Below are 27,981 nucleotides of genomic sequence, written 5' to 3' on the forward strand. Positions count from 1 at the left end.
TCATGATTAATTTCATCTTTTTCTCTGCATGCAGTACTGCACTGACTTCTTCCCTTTGTTAGGAGGGAAAACACAGCTAGTTTTCATTCAGATATCTCTTTCCTATACTTATTTGTGTACATGTCATCGTTATGGGTTAAATGCATCTCTGGTCCTTTTGTGGAGGAAGATCAAGAGAGATTTAAGGGTGAGTGTGCTGACAGTTTGATTTCCTTTTGGGGGGCGCTTTCAAGTCCTGGTGTTTGTGAATTAACTTATTGCCACAGTGCCAGTTATATGCCTTACACTGTACTAAATGCTGACAATTTGAAGATGACTAGAAATAGTTCATGTCCTCAGGGGGATTATCCTGTTCTTAAGCTCTTCACATTAGCCATTTTTATTTATAATTATGTAATATCTGGGTGTTTTTTCCCCCCTGCTAGATTGTAAGCTTTTTGAGGACAAGGACTAGGTGTGTCTTAATCAGCTTTTTTTCCCACAGCACCCAACACAATGCCTGGGAGTTACAGTTCCTTGTTGAATATTTTTAATTGCATGAGTATGTCATCTTTTCCTTAGGTCATTTCATAGTAGAACACTTGGCATAGTGCTTTGCATGTATTGGATAATCAGCACATTTGTTAAATCATTTAAAAATCTAGAAATGTTCCTATTACCTTTAGAAACAGTGAATAAAAAGAAAAGGCAGGTGAGAAAACATCTGCACTCTAGGCTCTTAGAATCTGTGGATTTGGAACTAGAGTACTTAACATTTGATGAATATGCCTAATCAGCACCTCAAGACCTCAGAAGCTCCTATAAAATGATCAAAACTGTTTCTTTGTGAAAAATGGCTGCAAAGGAAAAACCAGTTGCTATTACAGGTGTGGGAAGCATAGCAGCATCTAAGAAAGTAATGGCTCTTAGCCAGGAAATAAAAGTTTTAGATACATTGTTTTACAGAGTAGCGTATAGCATTTAATCATGGCTTGAGTTCATGTGACTTGGTGTGGAAACTGAGTGTGGTAGCCCATGCCCATTTAGCTGGTCAAGTCACAGGTAAAACTCGAAAAGAAATAGGAAGATTATGCTATCATGATATGATTTTCCCAGGTAAGATGCTGATACACAAAGAAAGTGTGATTTGGCAAGGTCAAGAGCTTGTACAAATCTTTCTGTATTTGTGAACTTTGGGATTTAGAAAATATAAGACTTTATCTTTTGGTTATTTCAGGGACTTGCTGTAACTGAGGTTACAAATGGGAATTTGTGTGCTTTTTCCTCCTCCCTCTTCTTCCTTCTCTTCTCCTCCCTCACTCTTCACTTATACATCCACCAGCTTCTCCAAGCCCACCCTGTTTTCCTGCTTCTCTTCTCTGCTTCTCAACCTTCCCTTTCCCTCTGACACCATCTTCACACTCTTCTCACAGTGCCACAGTGTTACGGCAAATTAGTTTTCTTCCTGGAAACACTCAGTGGATTAAAGACTCCTTTAAGCAAATTATGGGAAACTGAGAAGGGTGGGAATCGACACTATTTTACTTTTTCCTTTCAGTCCTTGCTAACTAAGGAGAATGTCCTTTTATTTTTTTCTTTTTAGTCCTTGCTAAATAAGGAGAATGTCCTTTTATTTCTAGATGTTAATGTACTCTGTGACTTTAAGTAGAGAAAGTGATTTGCAATAAATTTTTTGTCATTCATTATTAATGATGTTTAGTAATTCTAGAATGATTCGTAATTCACAGTATACTTTCTTTTAGGTCCGTATTGAAACAGCTACCACTCTGAAGTTAAATATCCTTTAAAAACTTTTAAAATACTTCATTGAAAAGAATTTTAACAACACTTTAAAATTGTTACTTATTTTTAAAATTAATTTATGAGATAGTTTAAAATGTAATTTTTGATTGGTTTGTTGCATTTGGTTTTTACATAATTTTTATCCTGATAAATTTCATATATTCTGAATTTCATATATTCTCAGTATTCCTTAACTGCTCTTCACCTGTTGATGATTTTGAGTTTAGAACAGATCAGTTTCTACCGGTAAGAATATTTATTTCTAGGTTTTATAACAATTTCTGGTTATGTCTTTTAGAATGTTGTGTTATTTTATAGCTGAAATTATATATGGAGTATCAGTTATTTATTAAAGTTGCATTGAAAAGTATATTAGATTTTTTGGAAGTGATTGCTTTTATTGGTAACTTTAATTTGAAATAGTTTACTTTTATTCTGCTTGTTTTTTGTTTAGTTATCTTGTCATCTATTTTGGAGTAGACTGCTGAACTTTTTTTCTCACAGTTATAAAACATAGTAATTTCATTTCATGTTTGTCTGTTACTTTTCATCCTTAGGTTATCCCCCTCTGTTGTCTGTATGTCTATCCTACACTAGATTGCAAATTACTTGAAAAGCAGAATACCAAGTCTTACTCATTTTTTTTTTCCTTCACTCAACTCTCAGCACCTAGTGTGGTGTTTTCACATAATTGGTACTCAGTGAGCACTTGTTAAATATGTCAGTAAGGTTGGGGCATTAGTGTTTGTGTTTCTTGAGAGGACTAAACAAGAAGAAAACTTTATGATAAAATGTCTACCTATATTTCTTATGGGGTCATAGATGGGGAAACTTGTAGGGCAGAAAACTTTCTAAAAGAATCACTAGGTATTTTTGGATGAAAGAAATAGGTTTTACCAATCTATATAAAAATGAACCAGATATGTGAAAGAACAAATGTTTATGTATCTGGCATCCTGTGATTGGTTAACTCCTACTATAATTTTCAAGATGTAGGAGTTAAAAACCAGACATAGGATTTTTGTTTTCTATTTCCCAATCAGAAATATTCTGTTGTTCTTAGAATTACAAGTATTTATCTACAAAAATTTATATCTCTGCGCAGCATACGTTAAGGCCCACATTAGACAGCTGGTATGTGATTGCAATAATGGCATTCCTTTTGCTTTAATAAGTAGACTTTGCAGAACAATAGGCATATGTGGAAAACCAATGACAAAGCACTGTTAAAAGTTGAGTTTAGCAGTATAAAATTTATACATAAAACGTTTAGATACAATTTTCCTCTGAAAACATTACTCAGTGTCTAGATGAACTAAATTCTAAAATGGACACATTTAACAGCAATAAAGAAAAAAACCACTGCCCTAAATATTGGCACCTTGATCATTTTGAAGTTGTATAGGTAATGCTAAGGTTTTGTCTATTTGTCTTGTATTGCTTTGATATTATGATTTAATTTTATTTCTTATTTCTGTCTGTATGTAAAAGGTTTTACATTTCTATTCCAAACTTTTATTTTTTCTTTTTACCTACAGTATTTGGAAACCGTGTTCACACTACTCTTTCAGTTACTGCAGCAAGTTACAGAATGTGACACAAAGATGCATGTTTTACATGTCCTTTCTTGTGTGATTGAAAGAGTCAACATGCAGGTAATTTTGTTGTAAAGCATGAAAATAGATGTTAGAGGAGTAAGTAGAGTATATGTAGAATTCATTAATATCTTTGCTTTATGTATGTTGTTTAAGTGTTAAAACATCATTAAAATATTTCAGTTATGTATCAAAATGGACATTTATGCTCGAGTTTTTATAAAATGACCTAAGAAAATTAAAATTAAAAAATAAAAACTTGGGCTTCCCTGGTGGTGCAGCGGTTGAGAATCCGCCTGCCAATGCAGGGCACACGGGTTCGAGCCCTGGTCTGGGAAGATCCCACATGCCGCGGAGCAACTAGGCCCGTGAGCCACAATTACTGAACCTGCGCGTCTGGAGCCTGTGCTCCGCAACAAGAGAGGCCGCGATAATGAGAGGCCCGCGCACCGCAATGAAGAGTGGCCCCCACTTGCCGCAACTAGAGAAAGCCCTCACACAGAAACGAAGACCCAACACAGCCAAAAATAAATAAATAAATAAAAATTAAAAATAAATAAATAAATAAAAACTTGGATCAGCAATGTAGAGGTGTTTATTAGAAAGCAAAATTATATATCTCTTAGAAAATTCAGTTTATATTTAATAATATTTCTTAAAATTTAGTGTGTTTGAGTGCATAGTCACAAGTGTCTGTCAGCAAATGCAAATATTCTCAGAAGTCTATTATTTGTACCTTAAAAATTGAGTGTGTTTTGCAGTCTAGTCCACATTATATTCATGATTGGTTTAATATAAAAATGATATGTAAAGTTCTTAACAGTAGATTATTCTATACAGTAGATTATTATCTACTGTATAGATTATTCTATACAGTAGATTATTCTATACAGTAGATTATTATCTACTGTATATGTACTGTATATGTATTCAGCTTCCCTTATCACTCCTAATCTTTTTGAAAAATTGATAATCCAGGAATCACAGTATAATTATCCTGTAATTTCTTATATCCAAGTTTACCAGTGCATATTTTTACTTGAAAAGCTCTGAGTAAATCTGTGAGGTATTAGGGAAAGATAATACCTCGAGTCCACAGTCCTGAAGTCTGCTCCTGAATCCATTAGTGAATTCTGACACTTGAACCTGTTTACTAATTCTAAAGCAGTTGATGAAAATTGCTATCAGTTATTGAGTAATGACAAGTTTCCAACTTCTGTGCCAGATGATTTGCATTTATTTCTCACTTAAATCTTTGGGTGGGAATTAGAATGTATTACCTCAAACAATTTGAGGCTTTAAGAAACTTACCAAAGTTCAGACATCTGAGTGGCATTGACAGTATTCAAACTCAACGTTATAGTATGTTAACAGCAGTTGCAGTTTTGAGTGACTGTTGATCATTTTGAGCAGATCTGAGTCCTGGTGTCTGAAAGTAGTAATATCTTACAGTTTTCTTAACACTTGGGATTCTTATTACATTAATTACATTATTTCATTTTGATATTGGTTTATAAACAACATTGAGAGAGTTTGATCATTGGAACTGTTTTAAACTTATTTCAAGTCCCTGTCTCTGCTCTTTAGCTTGAGCAAGGTCTTTAACCTTGTGTCCTCATGTATAAAATGGTAAAGTTAAAGATAACTCACAAACACAAAAAAAGATTTCATGAGTACAAAATTATTACAGATGTTCAGTATGCTTTAGGTCACCATACAATTGCAATAAGTTGTTTAAAAAATTGATTATATAAGCAAGATTTGGCAAATTTTTATAATTTAGATATCATCTGGCTAATGGGAATTTCTTAAAGAAGATTTTTTTTTTCTTCTTTTAGAAATGTATTTTCTTACCACCATCTCCCCTAACCTTTAAACCTTTTTCCCCCATTACTCTTGCTTAGTAAATTTAAAAATGCTTTTGTTTCTATCCATACTCATCTTTCATAACACATATAGCCTAAGCAGCTCAGGTGTCTATATCATTAGTAAATAACAATAAGATATAGTTATCCAGTAGTACTTTTTGTTTTCAGAATGCGGGTAGGAAAGGGTTACGAAAAATGTTTTTAGTAGATTCTTTAACATTTTCCCGTGTTAACCTTTGAACAACACCATCATTTATATATCCTTCAGCTATCATTTATATATCAATTTGATTTTTGTTTACTAGGTTGCAAACATTTTGAGCCATCTTATAACAGTGCTTTCTGACATATAATAGTTTTTGAAGTTTTAGGGAACTCACCATTTTTATACCATAGCTTGCAATTATTTGAAGATTATATTTCCTCTACTTTTAAAAAACATAGTTGAAAACCTATAATTAAATTATTCCGGTGCAGGGACCCCATAAATACACAGTCAGGAAAAATGTGTTAATCATCAGGTATGATGTCAGGTAGATAGTCTTTGGACTTAAGCATTTCTAAAGGAAAATAACAAAATTAAAGGGCCAGCGTGAAATATTAAATGTTCGGTGAAAATGTTACCTAAAATGAGGTGTCATTAGAGACTTACTTTTTTAATTCCCCTGTGAATGGAACCTTTGTTAAAACATTTTTTAGGCTGTCACATATTTGATTTTCACATGTTTTTCTTTTTCTTTTTTTTTGAATTGTCTCCAAGTATTTTTCTCCCTTTTTTAAAATTAATTTTTATTGGAGTATGATTGCTTTACAATGTTGTGTTAGTTTCTTGCTATACAGCAAAGTGAAATCAGTCATACGTATACATGTATCCCCTCTTTTTTAGATTTCTTTCCCATTTAGGTCACCCCAGAGCACTGAGTAGAGTTCCCTGTGCTGTACAGTAGGTTCTCATTAGTTACTGGTTTTATACACAGTAGTGTATATATCACATTTTTCTTAACGTGTTATGAATCAAAGTGGGTATCTCCCTATATAGAATGAACTAACTCATAAGAGTATAATGATAATGCTCATAGTAGGCACCCCCCCAACCCCCCATTCTGTTTTCTTTGGAGAAGTGCCAAAAGATGAGTGCTGTTTTGTCACAATTGTTTAACGCTTGTGGTTCAGTTTCTGTTATAGGGTTATTTAGCCCAATGTCTATAAAACATTCTTAATTCCACGTGTTTTTTAAATATTATGTAAATAACTGATAATTGGTCTACCAAAAATCTCATGTTATGATCATTTTCAGAATGTATATGCATAGTATTTTTTTATTTCGCATCATTTCATTGAAAAATTTTAAATGTACACATAAGTTGCAGTAAATCACTACCCGTATATTCTTCACCTAATTTCATCATGACACTTCACCCAGTATATTAGACCTCTCCTTCTTAATCATAACCATGATTAGATTCAGAGGACTTAACATTGATGTAATACTATTTTCTAATATCAAGTCCATATTCAGATTTCCTCAGTTGCCCTAATAATGTATTTTTTAACCTCCTTCCTCCTGCCCTAAGGGAATGTTTGGCTTTCATGTCATCACTTTGTTTTCTAGTTGCCAGCCTTTTTTTTTTTAAACATCTTTATTGGAGTATAATTGCTTTACAATGGTGTGTTAGTTTCTACTGTATAACAGAGTGAATCAGCTATACATATACATATATCCCCATATCTCCTCCCTCTTGCGTCTCCCTCCCACCCTCCCTATGCCACCCCTCCAGGTGGTCGCAGAGCACCGAGCTGATCTCCCTGTGCTATGCGGCTGCTTCTCACTAGCTATCTGTTTTACACTTGGTAGTGTATATATGTCCATGCCACTCTCTCACTTCGTCCCAGCTTACCCTTCCCCCTCCCCGTGTCCTCAAGTCCATTCTCTACATCTGCATCTTTATTCCTGTCCTGCCCCTAGGTTCTTCAGAACCTTTTTTTTTTTTTTATATTCCATATATATGTTTTAGCATACAGTATTTGTTTTTCTCTTTCTGACTTATTTCACTCTGTATGACAGACTCTAGGTCCATCCACCTCACTACAAATAACTCAATTTCGTTTCTTTTTATGGCCGGGTAATATTCCATTGTATATATATGTCCCACATCTTCTTTATCCATTCATCTGTCGATGGACACTTAGGTTGCTTCCATGTCCTGGCTATTGTAAATAGAGCTGCAATAAACATTGTGGTACATGACTCTTTTTGAATTATGGTTTTCTCAGGGTATATGCCCAGTAGTGGGATTGCTGGGTTGTATGGTAGTTCTATTTTTAGTTTTTTAAGGAACCTCCATACTGTTCTCCATAGTGGCTGTATCAATTTACATTCCCACCAACAGTGCAAGAGGGTTCCCTTTTCTCCACACCCTCTCCAGCATTTATTGTTTGCAGATTTTTTGATGATTCGCCGACCCTTTTTTTGTCTTTTGCAACACTGAATCTATGAGTGATTTTTGAAATAGTGTCTTTGAAGCATTAATTGTAATTTAGAACATCATATATTCTAATGAATAACTAGGACTGGGATATAAATATTTCATGACTTTCAAATGTATTTGGGTACTTTGGTTTTATTACTTACCAATTCATAGCGTATACTTCCTTTCTTCCATGCCTTAGAAGGTATTCTGTCTAATTTGTTCAAAACAAAAGCTGGTTTATTTTTCTTATCAGTAGAACATGCTGTTATATGCTGTTTTTAGTTGAATATGAATGCATTAGGCACTCTGAAACCAGTGTTTTTATGTATTAATTGGTTTGCCTTTAGAAATTAATTGGAGGAATCTTTGAGATAGAGCACTTAGTAAAATTAAGTGCTCAGCAAAATTAAGTGCTCAATAAATATCTATTTTAGTAGTATGATTGAGAATTTATATGTAAATAGTCTCTTAATATTTATTCAGTTTTATCTCACTGAAATATTTGGGCAAATATTTAACTTCTTATCTTTCTGTGCCTCCTCCCCCAAACCTGGGGGGAAGAAATCCTACAGTTTTTTCTGGCTACCCTTTTAGTGTATGATGTTTTATAAGCAGAATAAAGAAACTCTTACTCTTTTTGGGAGCAATTTTTAAATTTTAGTCCGTGGGATTGATAGATAGTACTCAAGCTGTGAAGGTCTAGTACTTCTGTTTTATCACCAAGGGTACTCTCGTCAGATCAATTCCAAATACTGTGTGACCGTAAGCCTGAATCTGGAGCACTGTGTCCATTTTCTGTGTGGATCCATTTTATTTTCCAAAAAGCTCAATGTCAAGCTGTGCTGTGCTTAAGGGCATATTTTTAAAACTGGTGAGCTTAATCCATAGTGGAGTTAACAGTTTTATCCTTTGAAAAGGAGTTTCTTCTCCTGTGTTTCTACCATACCTTGTGAACCCCTTCACCTTGCATTTGTTGTTTTTCATTATAAGGATTTGTATGTCTACCTTTATATCCTCTTCTTTTTGGTGCCTAGTCTTCAGGGCCTGATACTTGGAAGATGCCATTAGGTAATTGTTGAATGAATGAGTAAGTGCTAACTCTTTTTAAGACACTATAATTTCCAATTAGGTAAGCTGTTTTATTAAGAAGAACCAGGATGTAACAGCATTTTCTATTAAATTCTAAAGAAATAACTGGCCTCAGTATGTTGTTTTCTATTCCTAAATTTTATTTCATGCAATAAATTTGGTACTTGTTTAAAATTGTTAATATTTACCATGGAGCTTTGTGTCTCTATGTAATGTCTAATTTATCTTTAAAAGGATATGTGCCTAATATATTACATCTAGTAAATATTAAATATTTGCTGCCTGGGACCTATTAGGTCTGTCAGCGTTTCTTGAAGTAAGTCGCCTTCTTTACTAGTATAATTCTTTTGCTTCCTCTACTCCTGTTGTGATAGATACGACCGTACGTAGGGTGTTTGGTACAGTATTTGCCTCTTCTTTGGAAGCAGAGTGAAGAACACAATATGTTGAGGTGTGCTATTCTGACAACACTTATTCATCTTGTTCAGGTAAGTTACTTCTCCACAGTTTCTTAGTTTAGTATTTTTTCTTCTTTAAAATTTTTTACTGTTTTCATGTGGTCTTTGTCAGTGATAGTAAAAGGTCTTACATTTGTCTCATGTGTGATCTAAACAGTTTAAAAATACCTTTTATATGTTTACTATGGGCATTTTTTGACACTTAAAAATATTCTCTACTTTTAAAAGACGATTTCTTTCATTAGATGTAGTTTTCCCCAGTGATGGTAGACTCGTGATTTGTGCAGTCACTTGTTCTTTGTATGCAGCTTCCTTGGTATTCAGAACTCTTATGCATAAAGTTACTCTCCATTTTCACTCTCTTTCCTTGATTTAATATAAAAATGTTCCCTTTCTCATATTGGGAAGGCAGAAAAACAGGTGAATTGCTTTTGAGGGAAGGAATGAATTTGATTTTCAATATCTTGCCTTTGAGGTACGGGGATGTGCAGCAGGAAGAGAGGACCCTAAAATTCCAGAGAGAGAGAGAGAGAGAGAGAGAGATGGGACTGTAGTCCTCATTTGAACTGTTACAGTGAATTATAGTCTGATGGTGAGAGTATGGCGAGGAAAGCACTTAATGCCAAGACTTAGAATATCTGGCTACAGGGATGCACAAGTGATTTTTACTGCCTTGCCCCAAAGTTTGATAGATTTTTTCCAATGGGGAGGTCTCTTTCGAAATTAAGAATTACTACTCTGAAATGTTCTAATAAGTTAAAAAAAAAAAACCTGTCTAATATTAGTTTTAAAAAAACCTTTCTCTGTCACCTTGGTACTTTTTTGAAACATAAATTCATTCTTTCACTAAATATTTATGGATGAGTTTTGCAGTTACAAATTCCTGAAGCAGTTTTAGATACTTGATTAGTGATACAAAATTTTTTTTAAAGTACTTTCTTTTTAATAAATGTCTGGCCTAGCATCTCTTCTTGTCTACCCTTTAATTCTTGTGATTATCCTGAAAAATTATATCCCTTTTATAGTTGGGGATAGAAAGGCTAAGAGAAGATTAACGAGTAGCCTGAGATTGCTCATGTAAGTGTCAGAACAAAGAGTGATCCCCATATCTTTTGCCCTATATCCCTGCCAAATTTGTTTTTAGACTCAATTTGAGATTTTTATGAGGGAGGTGTGTCTCTTCAGGCAGTGTTACCTCAGGAAATCTTAGGAAGCCATAGTAACTTGCATGGAATGTGTGGAGTACATAGGACCTTTTCCTTTAATCCTGACATTTAAGTACCCTGTGTATTTGTATAGGCCAGGGATACAAGCCTCCGTCTAAGTAATCATCTGCCCTTCCTGGAGAAAACATATAACATTTAATATTAAAATTGAGACTAGCTTAAAATAAGTTTTTCAGTCCTTTGAGAAGATTATAGTAGGATTATAGGTAAGTTTCCTTTCATGGAAAACAATGCATCTTTTGACTTTTATTTTTATTTATTTATTTTTTGAAATATCGTTGGTGTACAAGCCACCCTTTGAATTTTAAAATTTAATAGGCAGATATTAGTGTAGGTATTTGTATGTTTTTGTTTTTGTTTTCATTTTTTAAATTCTGGGAGCCCAGACTGATAGTCTCGGACTGAGGAGTGTAATAATGGATGAAAATAAACTTACTCGTCTGCAGTAGTTGGCCTCAGTGGAAGTAGGCATTCATTCATCTAATAAAGATTTTCTGAACAGTTGCAATATGCAGTACATGGTACTAGACACTGGGATACAGAAATGAATTGGGCAAGCTCTTTGTGAATGTGGCTGTCTAGGGGAAGACTGAATAGCTAAGTGCTCTGTTAGCAATAAGAACATGGTACTGTGGGGCACTTGGTAGGTTACCCATCTTAGACTTGAGGGTGAGGTGGGACCTCAGGGAAGGCTTCCTTCATAGGTGATACCCAGATAGTGTTGGTGTTAAATGGTGTTGAACAAGAGGTGTTAATGAGATGAGAGTGGTAAAGATATTTTAAACAAATTGACCAGCATATGTAAAGCCCCCTGGACATGTGAGAATGGGATACTTTTTTTTTTGAGTTTATATATTGATCGGTTTTGTATGTAGATAGGTTAAGGAGTGAGTTCTTCAAGACTTTTTATGAAAAGTAGCAGTATCTCCATTTCCTATTTGGTGGAGGAATCCACTTTCAACACTTATAGCCCTGTCTCTTTGGCTTTTTATCTCTCTAGCTCTAAGTAACATACTTATATTGTTCATTCTTGATTTAAGCATTTTAAGCATTATCTCTTGACCTCCCTGTTTAGAAGATGAAATTTTAATTCTTTCATTTCCCTCTGTATGACTCCTATTCCTCCCATCCTCCCAATATATCCCTCTGTATGACTACTATTCCTCCCATCCTCCCAATATAGTTAGATTGTAATTTAAATTAGGTCACTATTTAGTGTTTTTATTTGTGTGACTATATAAAGGCTATTGAAGGCATATATCATTATGTTACGGTTAATTTTCTTTCTTGTACAACCATCCTCCTAATCTTCACTCCTATATAATACTTTTGTTTGCTTAGTTTATAAGTTTTCTATTACTGTGTAACAAATTACCACAAAAGTAATGGCTTAAAAACAACATCCAGAATAACTCATAGTTCTGTAGATCAGAGGTCCAGCACACCTTGTCTGTACTCTTTGATCAGGGTCTGACAGGCTGAAATTGAGGTGTCTGCCAGGCTAAGTTCTCCCCTGCAGGCTTTGAGGAAGATTTGTCTTTACACTCAGTCAGCTTGTTGGCAGAATTCAATTCCTTGATCTGTAGGACTGAGGTCCCGGTTTACTTGCTGTCTGTCAGCTGGGGCACCTCTCAGTTCCTAGAGTCCAGCCACATTCCTTGATACACGGCCCCTTTCATCTTCAGTGTCAGCAGTGGGGAAATTCTTGGCTGTCAAATCCCCTCAGGCTTTGAATCTCTAACTTTCTTTTATGCAAGTAGCCAAAGAAAACTCTCTTTTATAGGGTTCATGTGGTTAGGTCAGGCTTACCTGTATAATTTTCCTATCATAAGGTCATTGAATTTGGGACCTTAATCACATCTGTAAAGTAATATCTAAATTAGCATTTGATTGAATAACTGGCAAATGGTGTGTGTACACTGGGGTTAAGAATCATAGGTGGTCATCTTAGAATTCTGCCTGCTACATTTAGTTTTCTATGTAACTGAATCCATTCTCTCCACCTGTTATCTAAATATTCCCTCAGTGTATTTACACACATCAGGTGTTTTATTACTTTCATCATCTTGGAATCTGGAAGATTCTTATGTGCTTTAGCGTGGCCTGTCTTTACTCTATGCTTGTTCACAGCTGTTATAACTGGATCCCCTTTCAGTGTCATCTAAAGGGTTCTTCTTGCCTATCCTTTCTATAGGATACCTGTTTTCTGTACCTGTCTTCTTCCTTGTTTTACTTCCTCTTTCTGATGGAGCCCATAAATGCCAGTGGCATTCTGCAAAAGGTACGTGGGAGGTAAATTTTCTCCAGATTTTGCATGTGTGGAAATGTCTTACAGCTTTCACATTGACTAATAGTTTGGCTGAGTGTAAAATTCTAGATTATCCCTCAAAATTTTAGAGGCATTTTTCCTTTGTCTTCTAGCTTCTAGAGTTGCTTTTAGGAATCCTGAGCCATTTTAATTCTCGTTTCTTGAATGTTACATCTCTCCTTTCCCTTTGGCAACTTGTATGATCTTCTCTGTGTTCCTGTTTTCAATTTCATGATGATGTGGGTGTATTTTTATTCCACTGTTCTGGACATGTGGTGGATATTGTAAACTGGAAACTCGTGTTCTTGGGTTCTAGATAAGTCTATTGTATTTTGTTGATTATTTCTGCATCTTCATGTTTTTCTTCTGTCTCTTTCTGAACTTCTTATTACTTAGATGATAGATGAATGAACCAGCCCTGTATTTTTCTTCATTTCTGCTTTTTCTTCTCTTCGTCCTTTTGCTCTACTTTCTGGGGTATTTCTTCAACTTTATCATTTACCCTTTCTATTGAGTTTTTCTTTCCTGCTATAATATTTTTAATGTCTATGAGTTCTTTTTTTTTTTAAGTTAAAAATTTTTATTTGTTTATTTTTATTGAAGTATAGTTGATTTACAATATTATATTAATTTCAGGTGTACAACATAGACAGTTCAATATTTTTATAGATTATACTCCATTTAAAGTTATTACAAAGTAATGGCTGTATTTCTCTGTGCTGTGTAATATATCCTTGTTGATTATTTTATACATGTTTGTGTCTCTTCATTCCATATCCTATTTTTCCCCTCCCCCTTCGATGAGTTCTTTTTTGTATTGTTGAATAATCATTTTACAGCATTTCATTTTTTTTTTCATGAATACAATGTTTTCTTTTATTCTGACAAGGATATTAATGATGTATTCTTCTAAGCTTTCATCTCTTTGTGTGGTCTCTGTTTCCTTCAAGTTGCTGTTTTCTATTTTATTGTTTTGTTCTCTGTTTTTCATATTAGATATTTTAATCATATATGTTGATCCTTGGTTGCCTACTTTTTTTTTTTTTCCCTTGTGAAAATTTGAAGCATGTACAAAAGAAGGAAGAACAGTATAATGAGTCCTTAGGTAACCATCACCCAACTAAATGAGCTATATCAACATTTTGTATAAATTTAAGAGTGGGCACTAAAAAGCTAATTGGAAGGGTTAAGTATGTATGCGAAGCTTGCTGATTGTGGATTTTTCCTTTAGGATTATCTAGCTGGAGGTTTTTTTTTGTATGGGACAAATGTTTTGGTTCCGTGTTTTTCAGATCTTTCCTTAGTGAAAGATCCGTCAGTCTCCCGTCTGTTATGTTATATCTCCCTGTTTTATATAGTATCCCTAGTCTTGATTACCTGATATCTCCCTGTCTTTAGATGATTTGTTTTACTTAACCAGAAAATAAATGGCCAGTTCTATACTGGGTTCAGGAGAGGGCCAATTGTTGATTGTTGTACTTGGATGAGATCTCGTCATCAGATGTCTTTTAAAATACCTTCCAGAGGTCCTATTATTTTTAATACCTCCTCTTCAACCTCCCCTTCCCAAAATACCTTGAACTATCAGTTCCTGAGTCTTTTGGAGTTTCTGTGATATAAATCAGGTGGTTTCTTGCCCTTTTTCACTGCTGGCTTTGAGCTTTCGTTTTTTGAGTCTGCTAAATCAGTCTTTCTTTCTGGCTTCCAAAAATGAGTTGCTTTTATCTCTTCTTATGCTGTCTTTGTACTTATGGTTTTAGGTCTTTAAAAACACATCCTCATATATCCTTTTGGTGGATCTTGGGAGAGCACAGTAGTAAATGCATGTGTTAAGTCTGTCAGCTTTCTGCAGAAGTTAACAGTGATTTCTAGTACGGAGTTGTTTGGTATAGCTGCAACATAGAGTACTGAGCTTGCGTGTGGGGGTCTGGTTAGGAAGGCATAAAAAACATCTCTTGAAGTTCAGAGGAAGGAATGTTATCATTTGTATTTTAGAAAGGTAATCAGTGTACCAGTGGGGACACTGGTTTGGAATGGAGTTAAACCAAGCTCAAGGAAACAGTTGGGAGGCTCTTCTGTTAACCATGAAAGAGATGATGACCTGAAGTAAAGCCATGGAAAGAAGGGGAAAAATTTGAAAAATATTAGAGAGATAGAATTAAGGATTGTTTAGATTTGGGGTGAGGAGGAGGAAGAACCAGGAGGTAGTTGTGATATAATTTATCTCTAGATAGACAGTGGTTCATGTCACTTGAGTTAGGAAATGCAGGAAGAGGAACCATTTTTTAGGAAGACAATGAGTTGGTTCACTGGTATACTTGAGAGTTTGAGATGCCTTCTGGGTGATGATGTCCTGTGTCATTTGGAGTATCTGGAGTTCAGAGGTTTTGGTTGGAGATAATATATTTGGACGTTATCAGCATGTACATGGGACATGAGAAGAGAATCAAAGACAATAACCTGAGAAACAGCAGTTTTTAGAGAGTGTTGTTCTTTTCTCCCCTCTTAAATTATAGATTCATAGGCAGTTGCAAAGATCATACAGAGAGATTTCCTTATACCTTTCACCTAATTTTAATTTCCTTTTATGTTTTATGTAATTATAGTACAATATGATTTCCTCACTTCAAGCATTTATGATAATTTTATTAATAACTGATGACTTTATTTTTGAGCTTTCATAGTATTGTAGACAACATATTATAGCTCTAACTGTAATTATTTCATAGTATTGTAGACAGTGTCTTTCAGTTACAGTTGTGGGTTGAAAGAATTTTCAAATAAATTTACTTAAAGCTGCATATTTGGGATTGGACACATTCTTCAAGCCACTAGATTACAAAGGTAAATTTCTTCAGGCTTTAACTGAGAGAGTCTTATGTATTTAGCAGTTGCTTACTTTAGTTTTGCTAATGCTAGCATACTGTGCTCACTGGAATGTGCACTGAGTAAGTAGATTCTGACATTCCTAGGAAATATTAAGTCTGCTTGATATTAAAACTGAACTTTACTAGTTTTTCTTCATGTTTTTTCTTTTTTTTGTTCTGTTAAGAATTGAGCTATGGAGAGTGAAATTTAACTGAATTTTAAGGCCCAATTTACTACTTTATGAAATGTGACATTTTTATAAATCTCTTCCTTTGGAAAAATCTTTAATAAAGTCTTTCAACTGATGCTTAGTTATAGAAAGGGCCAAACTTAACATATTTAAGGATAAACTTTATGTATTTCCACTGAAGTATCTATACCTCACTGATAAAAATTCCTATATATATATACACATACATATGTCATCAAAAGGGGAATACATATATATTTTGTTGCATTGTAATTATATGTCAACTATATTGACACCTGAATTATTTTCTAAGTGAGGAGGTGTTTGATAGTTTGGTTTCCTTTCTGTGTTTATCAGATTATAGAGATTATTATGAATTAAAAATTGACTTTCTATCCTTTTTGTTTCTTTCAAAGTGCTTAGATTTAGTGTGATACACTGAGTCAGCCTCCATAAGACAGTAATTAGTCAAAGTAGAATTTTAAAGTAAAATCCCTTCTTCTTCCATCTTTATATTCTTAATTCATTAAAAATATTAGCAGAAATTCTTCATTAAAAAATATGCACACATTAAAAAAAGACTCCTTTTACCTTTTTCCAACATCCTTTTCCAATATCCATGTTTAACTAGTGTTAACAGTTTTTTCTCTTTGCTCCCAAGAAACATTTTTATGAATGTATCTTCATATCAGATACATAGCTATTTAAAAAAATTGTTTGGCATGTGGAATTGTTATACACATTTCTTTTTAATCCCAACTTGTCATTATTTTTGAGATTGTTTTCATTCCATGCCTAATCCTTTTTCATGGCTACTCAGTATTCTAGAATATGAAGGTATTATAATTTAATTATCTTACTGATGAACATTTAGATTGGGTTCATTTTAGCTTAGTTATTTAGGTGAGATAATTTGTAGAATTTTAATACATCACTGTTAACACCTCTTCAGTCATCAGAGAAGGGAAAATAAATATTTATATGAGAAATCTCTTAAAATGAACAGATGTGTGTAGCCTTGGTGTATATGGTTTTACTACCATTAGGCAATTGAATAATATTTTTTTCCAATTGTAAACAGAACTAATTTTGTTTTTGTAGTGCTTATAATTAGAACCATTCTTTTAAAATCTGACTGATTGATTTTTTATAAGTTGGTTTTAGGGCTTTTTAATATGATAGGTGATTTTTTGGTGGGAAGTGGGACCTTAGAGTATCTTATGTTAAGTTTTATTTATACTTCCCATAGGGATTAGGAGCAGACAGCAAGAACCTGTACCCTTTCCTGCTCCCAGTTATTCAACTGAGTACAGATGTTTCCCAGCCTCCACATGTTTATCTTCTGGAAGATGGTTTAGAATTATGGTAAGAGGAAAAACTTGATACCGTGGATCTTATTTATTTATTTTCTTGGCCTTCCCTACTCATGGCAGTAAAGCAAAGGTCATGTACTAGGGCTTAAAAACTCAGCATTTAAAAAAAAAAACATAAAATCAGTTTCCCTGAACTGGGTAACATAATACATAGCTCCAACTTTTCTTGGCAGCTGTCACTCAGTGTAGGCTTATAATAGTCAAAGTTAGAGAGGAAGTTTCAGTAAGAACTCACCTGAATTTCATCTTTTGGAATTTGGAATGTAAAATGGGGAATCTTGATCAAAACTAAAAATTGACATAAAACTTCCAGCGTGTTAAATGAGATGTTTTGGGGGATATTGAGTTATTTTCAACCTCTTAACTTCTTTACCCAGTAAGTACTGAGATAGAATACCTCAGCCCTAAATGTTAATGCTACTTAGTCTTGGCTTATTATTTTACTGAGTAAGTAGTACATAGTGTTAAGAGGTAAAAAAAACAAACAAACCCTGTTTCTGTGGCATCTCAGAGCTACAAACTGTGAAATGAATGAATTGGAGTTAAGTAAGTACAGACTGAGCATTGACTAGAAATCTTTTTTCTTCATCTTACTGATGGCAGCAGTTTTCTTCAGGGCCAATCTTTATATAAGATGTAATTAGTAATACAGGAAAGGTTTTAAAATTCTAATGTAAAAACCTGGTATTGGAATTAAAAAAGCAAATCATAGAAAGTAACCACAGAAAAAATAAACATTTGTGGTATCTCCCTCCCTCACTCCTTCCCTCCCTTCTTCCCTTCCTCCCTCCCTTCCTTCAGTTTTGCTTGGATGTCTAGGAATGAACAGTTTTTTGATTCTAAGAAATTGTCTTTGATGCAAATGGTAAAATTAACGATCTGTATCAATACTGGATGAACAATTTAAAAACATAACTAGGTGGATACTTATTAATTTGCAATTTGTGTTTCTCATATTCTTTTCTAGGTTATGTTGTTTGAACTTAAGTGACTTAAATGATTGGAAATTAGCATGTGTTGGAGCCTCTTATATTCATATATTTTTATTCGTACAGGATGGATTACTCTAGATCAGAGGTTGGCAAACTTTTTCCCTAAAGGAGCAGATGGTAATTATTTTAGGCTTCACAGGCTATGTACTTTCTGTCCTAGCTCTTCAACTCTGCTGTTTCAGCACCAAAACAGTCATAGACAATATATAAACAAATGGACATGGCTATGCTCCAATAAAACATCACTTACAGAAAAAGGGTATTGGTTTGGCCCATGAGCTATAGTTTGCCAACTTCTACTCTAGATTACAAATTAAAACATTAATCTCTGGCACATAGATACTTTTCTGTAACCATATGTATATCGTATCTATCATAAAAATTAAAAATATTAGTTATAATAAAGAGGCAGACTCATATACTTATCAATATAATTACAGATTTAGTATATTAATGTGTTAATGAGAGGTATATAAATTTTTTAGGGATTATATGAACAGGTAATAATAGAAGTGCATTGCTCTACTAATGGTAATTTCTTTTTTCCTAGCTTTCGTTCTATGTAAACAAAATTAAATCATTAGGATACATTAAAAATTTATCAAATTTATTAAAGCTAAGATTATTTAAAGAATCAGGGTACACACTTCTTAACATAATTTTCTTAACGGGTTAGAACTCATATTTGGAAGCAGATAGAGGTGGCCAATCCCATGTATACCACTGCATTAGGTTTGTAATCATTTTCTGTGAGCCTTTCCTTCTGTAAAATGAGGAAAAATAATTTCTACCTGATGTGGTTGTTGTGAGCATGAGATACTGTTTGTAAAGTGGTTAGCATGTTGTGTATGATTTATAAAGTCTGAGAATTGGTGAGATTGCCTAGGAAGGAAAGGGCAGATAGAGGGCCTTATGCTCAGGGCAGAATCCTGAAGAAAAAACATTTTGAGGTCACACGAGAAGCCATCAGAGATGATATAGGAGGAAAACCAAGCCAAGAGAGAATATTTCCTAAAAGAGGGAATGGTTAACTATGTCAAATGTTGCTGATTGTCCTTGTAAGAGTGTACAGAAAAGTGAATGGAGATGATAGGAGGGGTTTCAGTGGAGTAGTGAGAACAGAAGGAAGAATTGGAGTAGATTGAAGAATGAATTGGAGTTAAGTAAGTACAGACTGTGAGCATTGACAGCTTGTTTGAAAGCTTTTACTATGGAGAGGATGTTGAAATTGCATAACAGTTGGCTAGTGTGGGAATGAAGATCTAGAGGTATGATGAGGCTCAAGAGAGTGAGATAATTGAAGGAGGCAAGAAGGGATGGGATTCAGCATAAGTGGAAGGAGTTGATTTTTATTTTTTTCTTTAAATAGCAGCAGGGGTATTTCATCCATTTTAACTCAAGGCAGGAAGATAGGTTTCTGTATTGTAGTAGAATGAGATGGGAAGGTGTTCCATCTAATAGCTTCTGTTTTCTCAACAAAATATGAAGTATAGTCATCAATTGAGTGTCATGGGCTGGAATGGGAGTATTTATAAGATGAGAGAGGTTTGTGGGGACAAAGGTATAAAATAGTTATCTTGGGGAATGGAAATTTGAACTGATAGGGCTTACCAGTACCAGCTGATGTTTGTGGTCTTGTTTACAAAGAAAAATTTTTCAGACTGATTATGTGATTTTTTTTTTCATGACTTCTTTGACCCAACATTCTTTATTTTTTTGCTGATATTAAAATATATGATTCAGGCCTGGATTTATTGCACTGTAAATATAACATACCACTTGTACAATTTTTTTAAACTTAATGTGAGTTTTAGTGACTTCTTATAGTATCTATTTTTGTAATATATTCACATAAATAGTAATGATAGTATCAAAGATGCAGACTTTCATGTATATCTGTTCTTTTTAACTTGTAGATTGTTAGTTCACATTATTTTGCTTTTTCATCTTGACCCTGATGTATTAAAATATCCCATTCACTTTTCTTCATGTGAGTGCCCCTTTTTATTTCTAGCGTTTTTGATTTGTAAGTTAAAATATAACTGCACAAAATTTTGGTACTTTTGTATAGTGTTATAAGATTTAATAAATAAAATATATTTAAAATTTTTTATGAAGCATCATGTGATATAATGTATATATGCAGTGATTAATTTTCCACCTTTTAATTCTTTTGCATTTAAATTTTATATTAATATTGTATGGTTTATTTTGTTTAGATTTGATTTAACTATCTATGTTCATCTTTTACATTTTAGCTTTTTAATTTGAAATTTATTTATGTTCTATACAGAGCAAATTTTTTAATTTTATATTTTAACCTAACCAAAGAGGCTTTACTTCAAAAGAATTTTAATGGTCTTATATTTATTTGTTGAACTGATATGTCTGTCTTTTTACTTTATGCTCTCTCTTTTCTACATTTTTTGTGGAAGGATAACATTAAATTTTACATTTCTCTAGTCAAAGATGTAGGTACATATAGCTTTGTCTAATTATTCGTCAAAATAGTTAACTTTTCCCTTTCCCTGATGGTAAAGAATTTAGTGCTTTGACTTTGCCTCACTCCCTCTCCTTTCCAAGTCTTTATTTGTTTAATCTGGAATTACAAACCATGTCATTTTATTTTTAAGTAGTTTAAGTTCTTCAAGATTTTTCCTCTTTTGAATAGCATAGTTTATACTGTGGGAACTAGCATAGGAAGTGAGAGTGACAATGACCTGAGTGGCCTTTTTACTAAGGTAATGACAGTAGAAGGGAAGGAACAAGCTTCAGATAGAATCTTAGTCTGGACCTATTGAGTAAGAGAGTTTTTTTAACCATCTTTTGGCATTTAGAATATGACCTCCAATTTTTTTCTCGGTGAAACCCCAGGACTGGAGTGTAGTTTTTCTTTTGGCTTCATGGTTATTTTAAAGGTGAAAAGGATAATGGTTTTTTTTTTTAACCTTTCCTGAAGTTTTATTCTTTAAAAATGAAATAAAATCCTGTTGCTGTTTTTTAAATTTATTTTTTATTGAAGTATAGTTGATTTACAATGTTGTGTTAATTTCTTCTGTACACCAAAGTGACTCAGTTATACACACATATACATTCTTTTTTATATTCTTTTCCATTATGGTTTATCCCAGGATATTGAATATAGTTCCGTGTGCTGTATGGCAGCACCCTGTTGTTTATCCATTCTGTATGTAACAGTTTGCATCTACTAACCCCAGACTCCCAGTCCATCCCTCCCCCAGGCCCCTCCCCCTTGGCAACCACAAGCCTGTTCTCTGTGTCTCTGAGTCTGTTTCTGTTCGCATATAGGTTCATTTGTGCCATATTTTAGATTTCACATATAAGTGATATCATATGGTATTCGTCTTTATCTTTAAAATCCTGTTACTGTTGATCAAGTTAAGGTGTCAAAGACATCATTGCTTGTGCATGTTGGAAGTACTTCATTTTGGGGGTAGCTGGTTTTCCCTGTGTAATATCCTGCCCAGATTACCTGATTTTGTCATTTAAAATTTGTGAAGTATTTCATAGACACAAAATAATATGAGGTCATATTGTTTATAATTATTTATAACTTACATAAAATGAAAATCAATTTTCCATACTCTGGGTAAGAAATACAACAATAAGAATGTCTTTGAAGCCCCTGGTGTGGCATGTTTGTTGAATCTTCCTGCATCCATGCCAGAGATAACCCACTATACTGATTTTTTTCGTTTTCATTTCTTGGTTTTCTTTCTTGTGTTTTAATGCTTTTAGAATCACATATGCGTGTGTATCTCTAAACAGTATATTTTAACTTTATATAAATTGTATCATATGTGTTCTAACTTACTTTTTTTGCTTCCTGTTTGGAGATTCATCCATAGTGATGAGCTTAATGATGTGACTGTAACAATTCATTTACATTTGCCATTTTGTTTGTTGTTCAAATAATGCGACTCTGAACATTCTTGTGCATGACTCCTAGAGCAAATGTATAAGACCTTATGCCCTGTGCACATTTCTGCCTAGAAATAGTGCCAGGTCATAGGTATATACACATATACATATTCAGTATTACCAGATAATAATTACTTCCCAAAGTGATTATATCAACTTGCACTGCTGTTAGCAGTATGCAAGAGTTCCCACTTTTATAGCTTTGACAATACATGGTATGTCACACTTAAAATTCTGCTGATCTGGTGGGAGTAAAATTGTACCTTGTTTTGGTTATAATTTATATTTTCTTGATTACTAGTCAAGTTGGATATCTTTGGTACTTTTTATAGACATAGCTTTAATGGTTATGGAAAGTGATTTAATCGTCTGTTTTTTTCCCCTAGGTTAGTGACTTTGGAAAACAGCCCATGTATTACACCAGAGTTACTTCGTATATTTCAGAATATGTCACCACTTCTAGGTATGTATTAAGCATAAAATTACCACTGTTTTTGAATGCAACCATAATTTGGGGCATTATAGGTGACTATAAATTATACCTTCCATTTTTACTAAAGCCCTTGATTTTGAGAAACAAGTTGTGTAGTGTTTTAATAATTTCTAGATTTTTTCCTACAGTATAACCTTTTAGAGTTATTTCTGCGTATTAAAGAGCAAACACTAAATTTACTTAACTTATACTTAATTGAAAATTGATTTTGTGCTGTCAGTTGTTAACAAATGAGCTCTGTACATATTTCTGATTTAGCTAAGGAACCACCAAAATAAAGATTATTAAATAATAAAAATCATTTATTGTTTGTTGAGGTATTACTTATGTAGAAGCTTGAAATCAGGAAGCTTAATGTTTTAAGACAACACTTTTGGCATGTGACACCAGAGAACTGGCCACTGTGCTAGGAGTAGGCTGTTAGTCTCTGTTAGCCACCATGGATGATACCTGGTTAGATTCTTTTCTGAACATGTATTCTGATGATACTTAGTCATAGAAAGCCAATACTTGTCTGCTACATATCAGCTTCCATTCACAAGTGTGTAATATCTTAAATTTACAAAAAATATTTTGTTCACAGGGTTATTTTGTGAGCGATTTTACCAGTGCAGATTCACATTTAAACCTCATAGAGTATTTAAGAATTGTATACAGTGCTATTTACTGGCCCTTTGCTTCTTTTTCAGTCTGCAAATTACTGCCATTTAAAAAAATCGTTTATTTACAAAATGTAAAAATTATTTACATTTATTCCATTCAGAGTTCCCACTCTCTAAGACTCACCCATGAAGCATCTTTAATTCCTTCATTAGAACTTTGGGTATACTGACTGAATAGTTTAATATTATCAGGAGAGGGCATTCATGTAGGAAAAAACTAGGAAAAAAGGCATACTTATTATGGCAATATCTCAAAATTATTTTTTCTGAGAACTTACTTGTAGTGAGCAGTTTTATTAGAGGGGAAGTATTACTGAGGTATAATGATGCGCCAGAAAGGTAGACACATTCTTTGATAAAATCAACAAGTGTGGACTAAAACATAATTATAGCTGATTTAAAAACATCTGTTGGGCTTCCCTGGTGGTGCAGTGGTTAAGAATCCGCCTGCCAATGTAGGGGACATGGGTTTGAGCCCTGGTCTGGGAAGATACCACATGCCGTAGAGCAACTAAGCCTGTGCGCCGCAAGTACTGAGCCTGCGCTCTAGAGCCTGCGAGCCACAACTACTGAGCCCATGTGCCACAACTACTGAAGCCCACACGCCTAGAGCCTGTGCTCTGCAACAAGAGGAGCCACCACAATGAGAAGCCTGCGCACAGCAACAAAGAGTAGCCCCTGCTCGCCACAACTAGAGAAAGCCCGTGTGCAGCAACGAAGACTCAACACAGCCAAAAATTAAAAATAAATAAATAAATAAAATAAATAAGCTTATTAAAAAAATAAAAATAAAAAACATCTGTCTTCATTTGCTGGATGATCCTGGGGGCCAAAGATAATGTGATTAGTCCTTCGTGTTTTCTGATTTTTTGTTGTTGTTCTTCTACCCCATTCTTCAGAATAAATTAGACCTCAGATAATACCAGGATGCCATCTGTTTTCTAATAAAAAGCCATTTGATGTTTTATCATTTAGCATCCCCATAAAATTATGGAAGAAATTTTCAAACATGAAGACAGTGGCAATAGACCAGTCGCTTATTGCTAGTCTCCTAGGGAAAGTTTTGTAGCTAAGATATCATAGAGAAAGAGAATAGGAAAAGTCCTTTTACTTTCTTTTACTCTTGGTGAAGACCATTTAGTTCTAGTCTACCTAACTTGGAGACAATATACAGTACCATTCTGGGTAATCCACAGTGCTTCTTTATATACTTGCCCTGAGAATGGAAACCTCGACCAGGCCCATTATCAACTTAGTCATGAACAGGATTCAGCCATTTTCACATATGGGTAACTTCACAAGGTGATTTCACTTCACCTTTGTATTCCACCGCGAATTCAGCCTGCCTGGCCTTTACAACGTGGTGGGAGAGAAGATTGGTAGCCAGGAAGAGGAGACTGAAAAAAAAAAGCACATAACTAACCCTCCTATAACCATATGACACTATTTTGAGTGTAGTTTTAGGTAGGTACTAAAGTACAGTTTTACCATAGAAAGCTTTGTAGTTGATGCATAATCCTTATAAATCAATAAGGACTTTTACGTGTTTAGAACAATGTCTGGCACATAGTAAGCACCATTTAAGTGTTTTGTAATTATATTTATTACTACTATTACTGTCAACATTATTGCTATTTTAAAAGAAAAAGTACTGAACCACTGGCTCTGTAGGATTTGTTAGTTAATAATATGAAGAAATTCTGTATACAAATTATATCTGTGAATGTTTAGTATACCTTGACATCAGTATTACCTTTATTTTTGTTTGAGTATTGTGCAACTAATTAATATTGTTTGATGTGTAGCTTTTTGCATATACATTCTTTCAGTTGAGCTTTAAAATTTATTTTGAAGTATAACCAGAATATTTATTTTAATCTTTTAAGAATATAGATCGAAATGAATACTCACTTTTCTTAAAGGTGAAAACATTTTTTCCTATTAGATCAGTGATTTTTAAACATTTATTTAATGAGTATGATAGCTATTATTTTTTTCCAAGTAGAAATAAAGCTGCTGGCTGGAAGTTTCTCATTTTCATTTAAAACACATAAAACCAACAATATTGGTGTTTAAGTTAATGATTTTTAGGATATGTTAATTAGGTGTGAATAAATCCAAGGCTAAAATTCATTTCATATCCTTCTCCCCAAATGTAAGTAGAACTGGAGATACTTTAAGTAGAACCAACCATAGGCTATAACTAATTCTAATAATTTAGTTCTAAAGGCTTATTTTTTAAATCCTTTAAATCTTTTTTATGGTATTAATTTTCTCAGTATTCTCATTACTTAAAAGATAAACACCTGACTGACTCTTGTCCATGTTGTTGTAAGTGCCAAGCTAATGTTCCTTGACCAACAAAATTTTTCTAATTCGGAAGGAACTTTTCCCCACCTGACATCTTGATGATGTGTAGGCTATTTTACACATTTTAGCCTTCATATTTTATCAGAATTTGAAATAAAAGAAGAAACTACTATAGTTTCATTTCCAAACATAAACATCAAATAGTATGATTAAAAAGAATAAGTAAAATGTAACATGAAAGTAGAAATTAAAAATAAGAGCCAAAGAATAGAGAAAAACAGAGAGGAATGGAATATAAATTATAATTAGACTAATAAATATAAATCATATGTGCACACAGCATAACTAGATACTTGGATGGGTTACAGCGTTGAATCAGAGCTCTCTGTCTATGAAAGAAAAACTTGATCACTTAAGTTAGGGATTTTCAAAATTGTTGACATTTTGGGCCATGTAATTCTTTCTTGTGAGGGACTGTTTAGAGCATTGTAGGAAGCGTAATAGCATCTTTAGCCTCAACCCACTAGATGCTAGTTTTAACAACCAGAGTTTCCAGACATTGCCAGATGTCCCCTAGGGGGCAGAATTGCCCATGGTTGAGAACATTTGAATTAAATTATTCACAGGGCTGAAAATAAATACAGAGCTGTTGTATGGTCAGCTCTTCCTGATAGTAGGACCAGACAATAATTTTTTATCGCAGTCTTACTAGGAACTCATGGATATAATGAACAATGTTCAATATACTTTAAAATAGATAAATTTATTAATTTTAGGACTTTTTTTTTACTATCAGTATTTAATATTTGCTGATGATAGCATGCCTTAGGAAATTTAGTAAAAGTTGTCCTTGGCATGATGGAGGCATGGAAAACAGTATGAAGTGACCTAATTGCTTATTTGCTTATATCAGTTAATCTAGAAATAGCTTTTAAAATATAAGAAGAGATGGGTACTATGGTTTTTATTTTTAGGTTTTTTTTTTAATTTTTAAAATAAATTTATTTATTTTTGGCTGTGTTGGGTCTTCGTTGCTGCATGCAGGCTTTCTCTAGTTGCGGCGAGCGGGGGCTACTCTTCATTGCGGTGCGTGGGCTTCTCATTGCGGTGGTTTCTCTTGTTGCAGAGCACGGGCTCTAGGCACGCGGGCTTCAGTAGTTGTGGCACGCGGGCTCAGTAGTTGTGGCTTCTGGGCTCTAAAGTGCAGGCTCAGTAGTTGTGGCACACAGGCTTAGTTGCTCTGCGGCACGTGGGATCTTCCCGAACCAGGCCTCGAACCTGTGTCCCCTGCATTGGCAGGCAGATTCTTAACCACTGTGCCACCAGGGAAGTCCTGGTACTATGGTTTTTAAAATCAATCTTTCTTAAATATTGTCTCTTTCATCATAGATCTTGATAAAATTTTAGATGGCAGTGATTTAGAAATTATATTCACTGACATACCTGGAATGTAGCCATTCTAAGTTCTCACTTAAATGTAGACCCTCTGCCTTATTTATCACGGTGGTTGCCAAAACGGTGGTTGCCAAAATGGTGGTTGCCAAACAGTCTGCTATTCCTTGTTGGTCTGTTAAACAGTGTGCACAAGTTTAGACTTGACTGGACTTGCTCCTTGAGGAGAAAAGGACATGTGAATTGTTCATAAGAATAACTTTATCCAATGTAATGGCCTGCCCCTTTATCCTGAGATTTTGTCTTACTTCTGTTGTGAAAAATATTTAGGTGACAGCCTTTATTATTTCTTTTTATGCCTTCCGTTAGCATGGTAACAAGTTGGTTAGTTTCTGTCCCCTCTACATTCTCATTTTAAACTAATATGTTAAATCCCTAAAGTATAGAAAATAATGCCTTTAAAACACATTTTGAGCTTTGAGTGGGATTGTCATTTTCTTGTGAAAGTGTATGGGTAATTCTCACCTGAATAGAATATCTTCTCACTTTGCTAGGATGTGAGTTAGGTAAGAACCCAGGGCCTACGCTTTTGCCAGGAAACATTTTTTAATCTGTCCTGTTGCAAGTGAATACGATTTCTAAAACAGTAGCAATACAGAATGAAAGATTTTAGATATACATGATATTTTGGGGTCATGTTTTGATCTGTATAATTATATACATCTGTAATCTGTGTTCTATTGTATCATTATTGTATGTGATAAGACATGTAAAATAACACTGCATAAACATTTGATCATTTTCAGTTTTAACAAGTTTTCTGCTTTGCACTTGAAAAAGAATAATTAAAAACAATATCCTTTTCCTATACTATTCTGGTAATAACATTTTAAAGAAGATTTTTTATGTGTAGGTTTTTCATAGAGGAGTGGATTTGAAGAACAAAGCCCAAGAATTGAGAA

At 34.0% G+C, this 27,981-nt stretch overlaps 1 protein-coding gene across 11 annotated transcripts in view; it reads left to right on the top strand.

The window, feature by feature from the left end:
- Positions 1-27,981, top strand: part of IPO11 (importin 11) — a 487,981-nt gene that overhangs the window by 84,788 nt on the left and 375,212 nt on the right. For 10 of the 11 annotated variants that reach the window (XR_009502321.1, XR_009502322.1, XM_059916450.1 and 7 more), the window contains exons 17-23: positions 1,743-1,776; positions 1,988-2,028; positions 3,321-3,437; positions 9,180-9,293; positions 12,684-12,770; positions 17,105-17,220; positions 22,549-22,625. Coding sequence is in view for 9 of the 11 variants with exons in the window: in XM_059916450.1 (XP_059772433.1) it covers positions 1,743-1,776; positions 1,988-2,028; positions 3,321-3,437; positions 9,180-9,293; positions 12,684-12,770; positions 17,105-17,220; positions 22,549-22,625 (586 nt within the window). In the remaining 2 variants the exon portion in view is untranslated. The remainder of the gene's footprint in view (positions 1-1,742; positions 1,777-1,987; positions 2,029-3,320; positions 3,438-9,179; positions 9,294-12,683; positions 12,771-17,104; positions 17,221-22,548; positions 22,626-27,981) is intronic. The other variant, XM_059916448.1, reaches the window with a different exon arrangement.

Source organism: Balaenoptera ricei, chromosome 3, assembly GCF_028023285.1.
Source record: "Balaenoptera ricei isolate mBalRic1 chromosome 3, mBalRic1.hap2, whole genome shotgun sequence".
Lineage (NCBI taxonomy): Eukaryota > Metazoa > Chordata > Mammalia > Artiodactyla > Balaenopteridae > Balaenoptera > Balaenoptera ricei.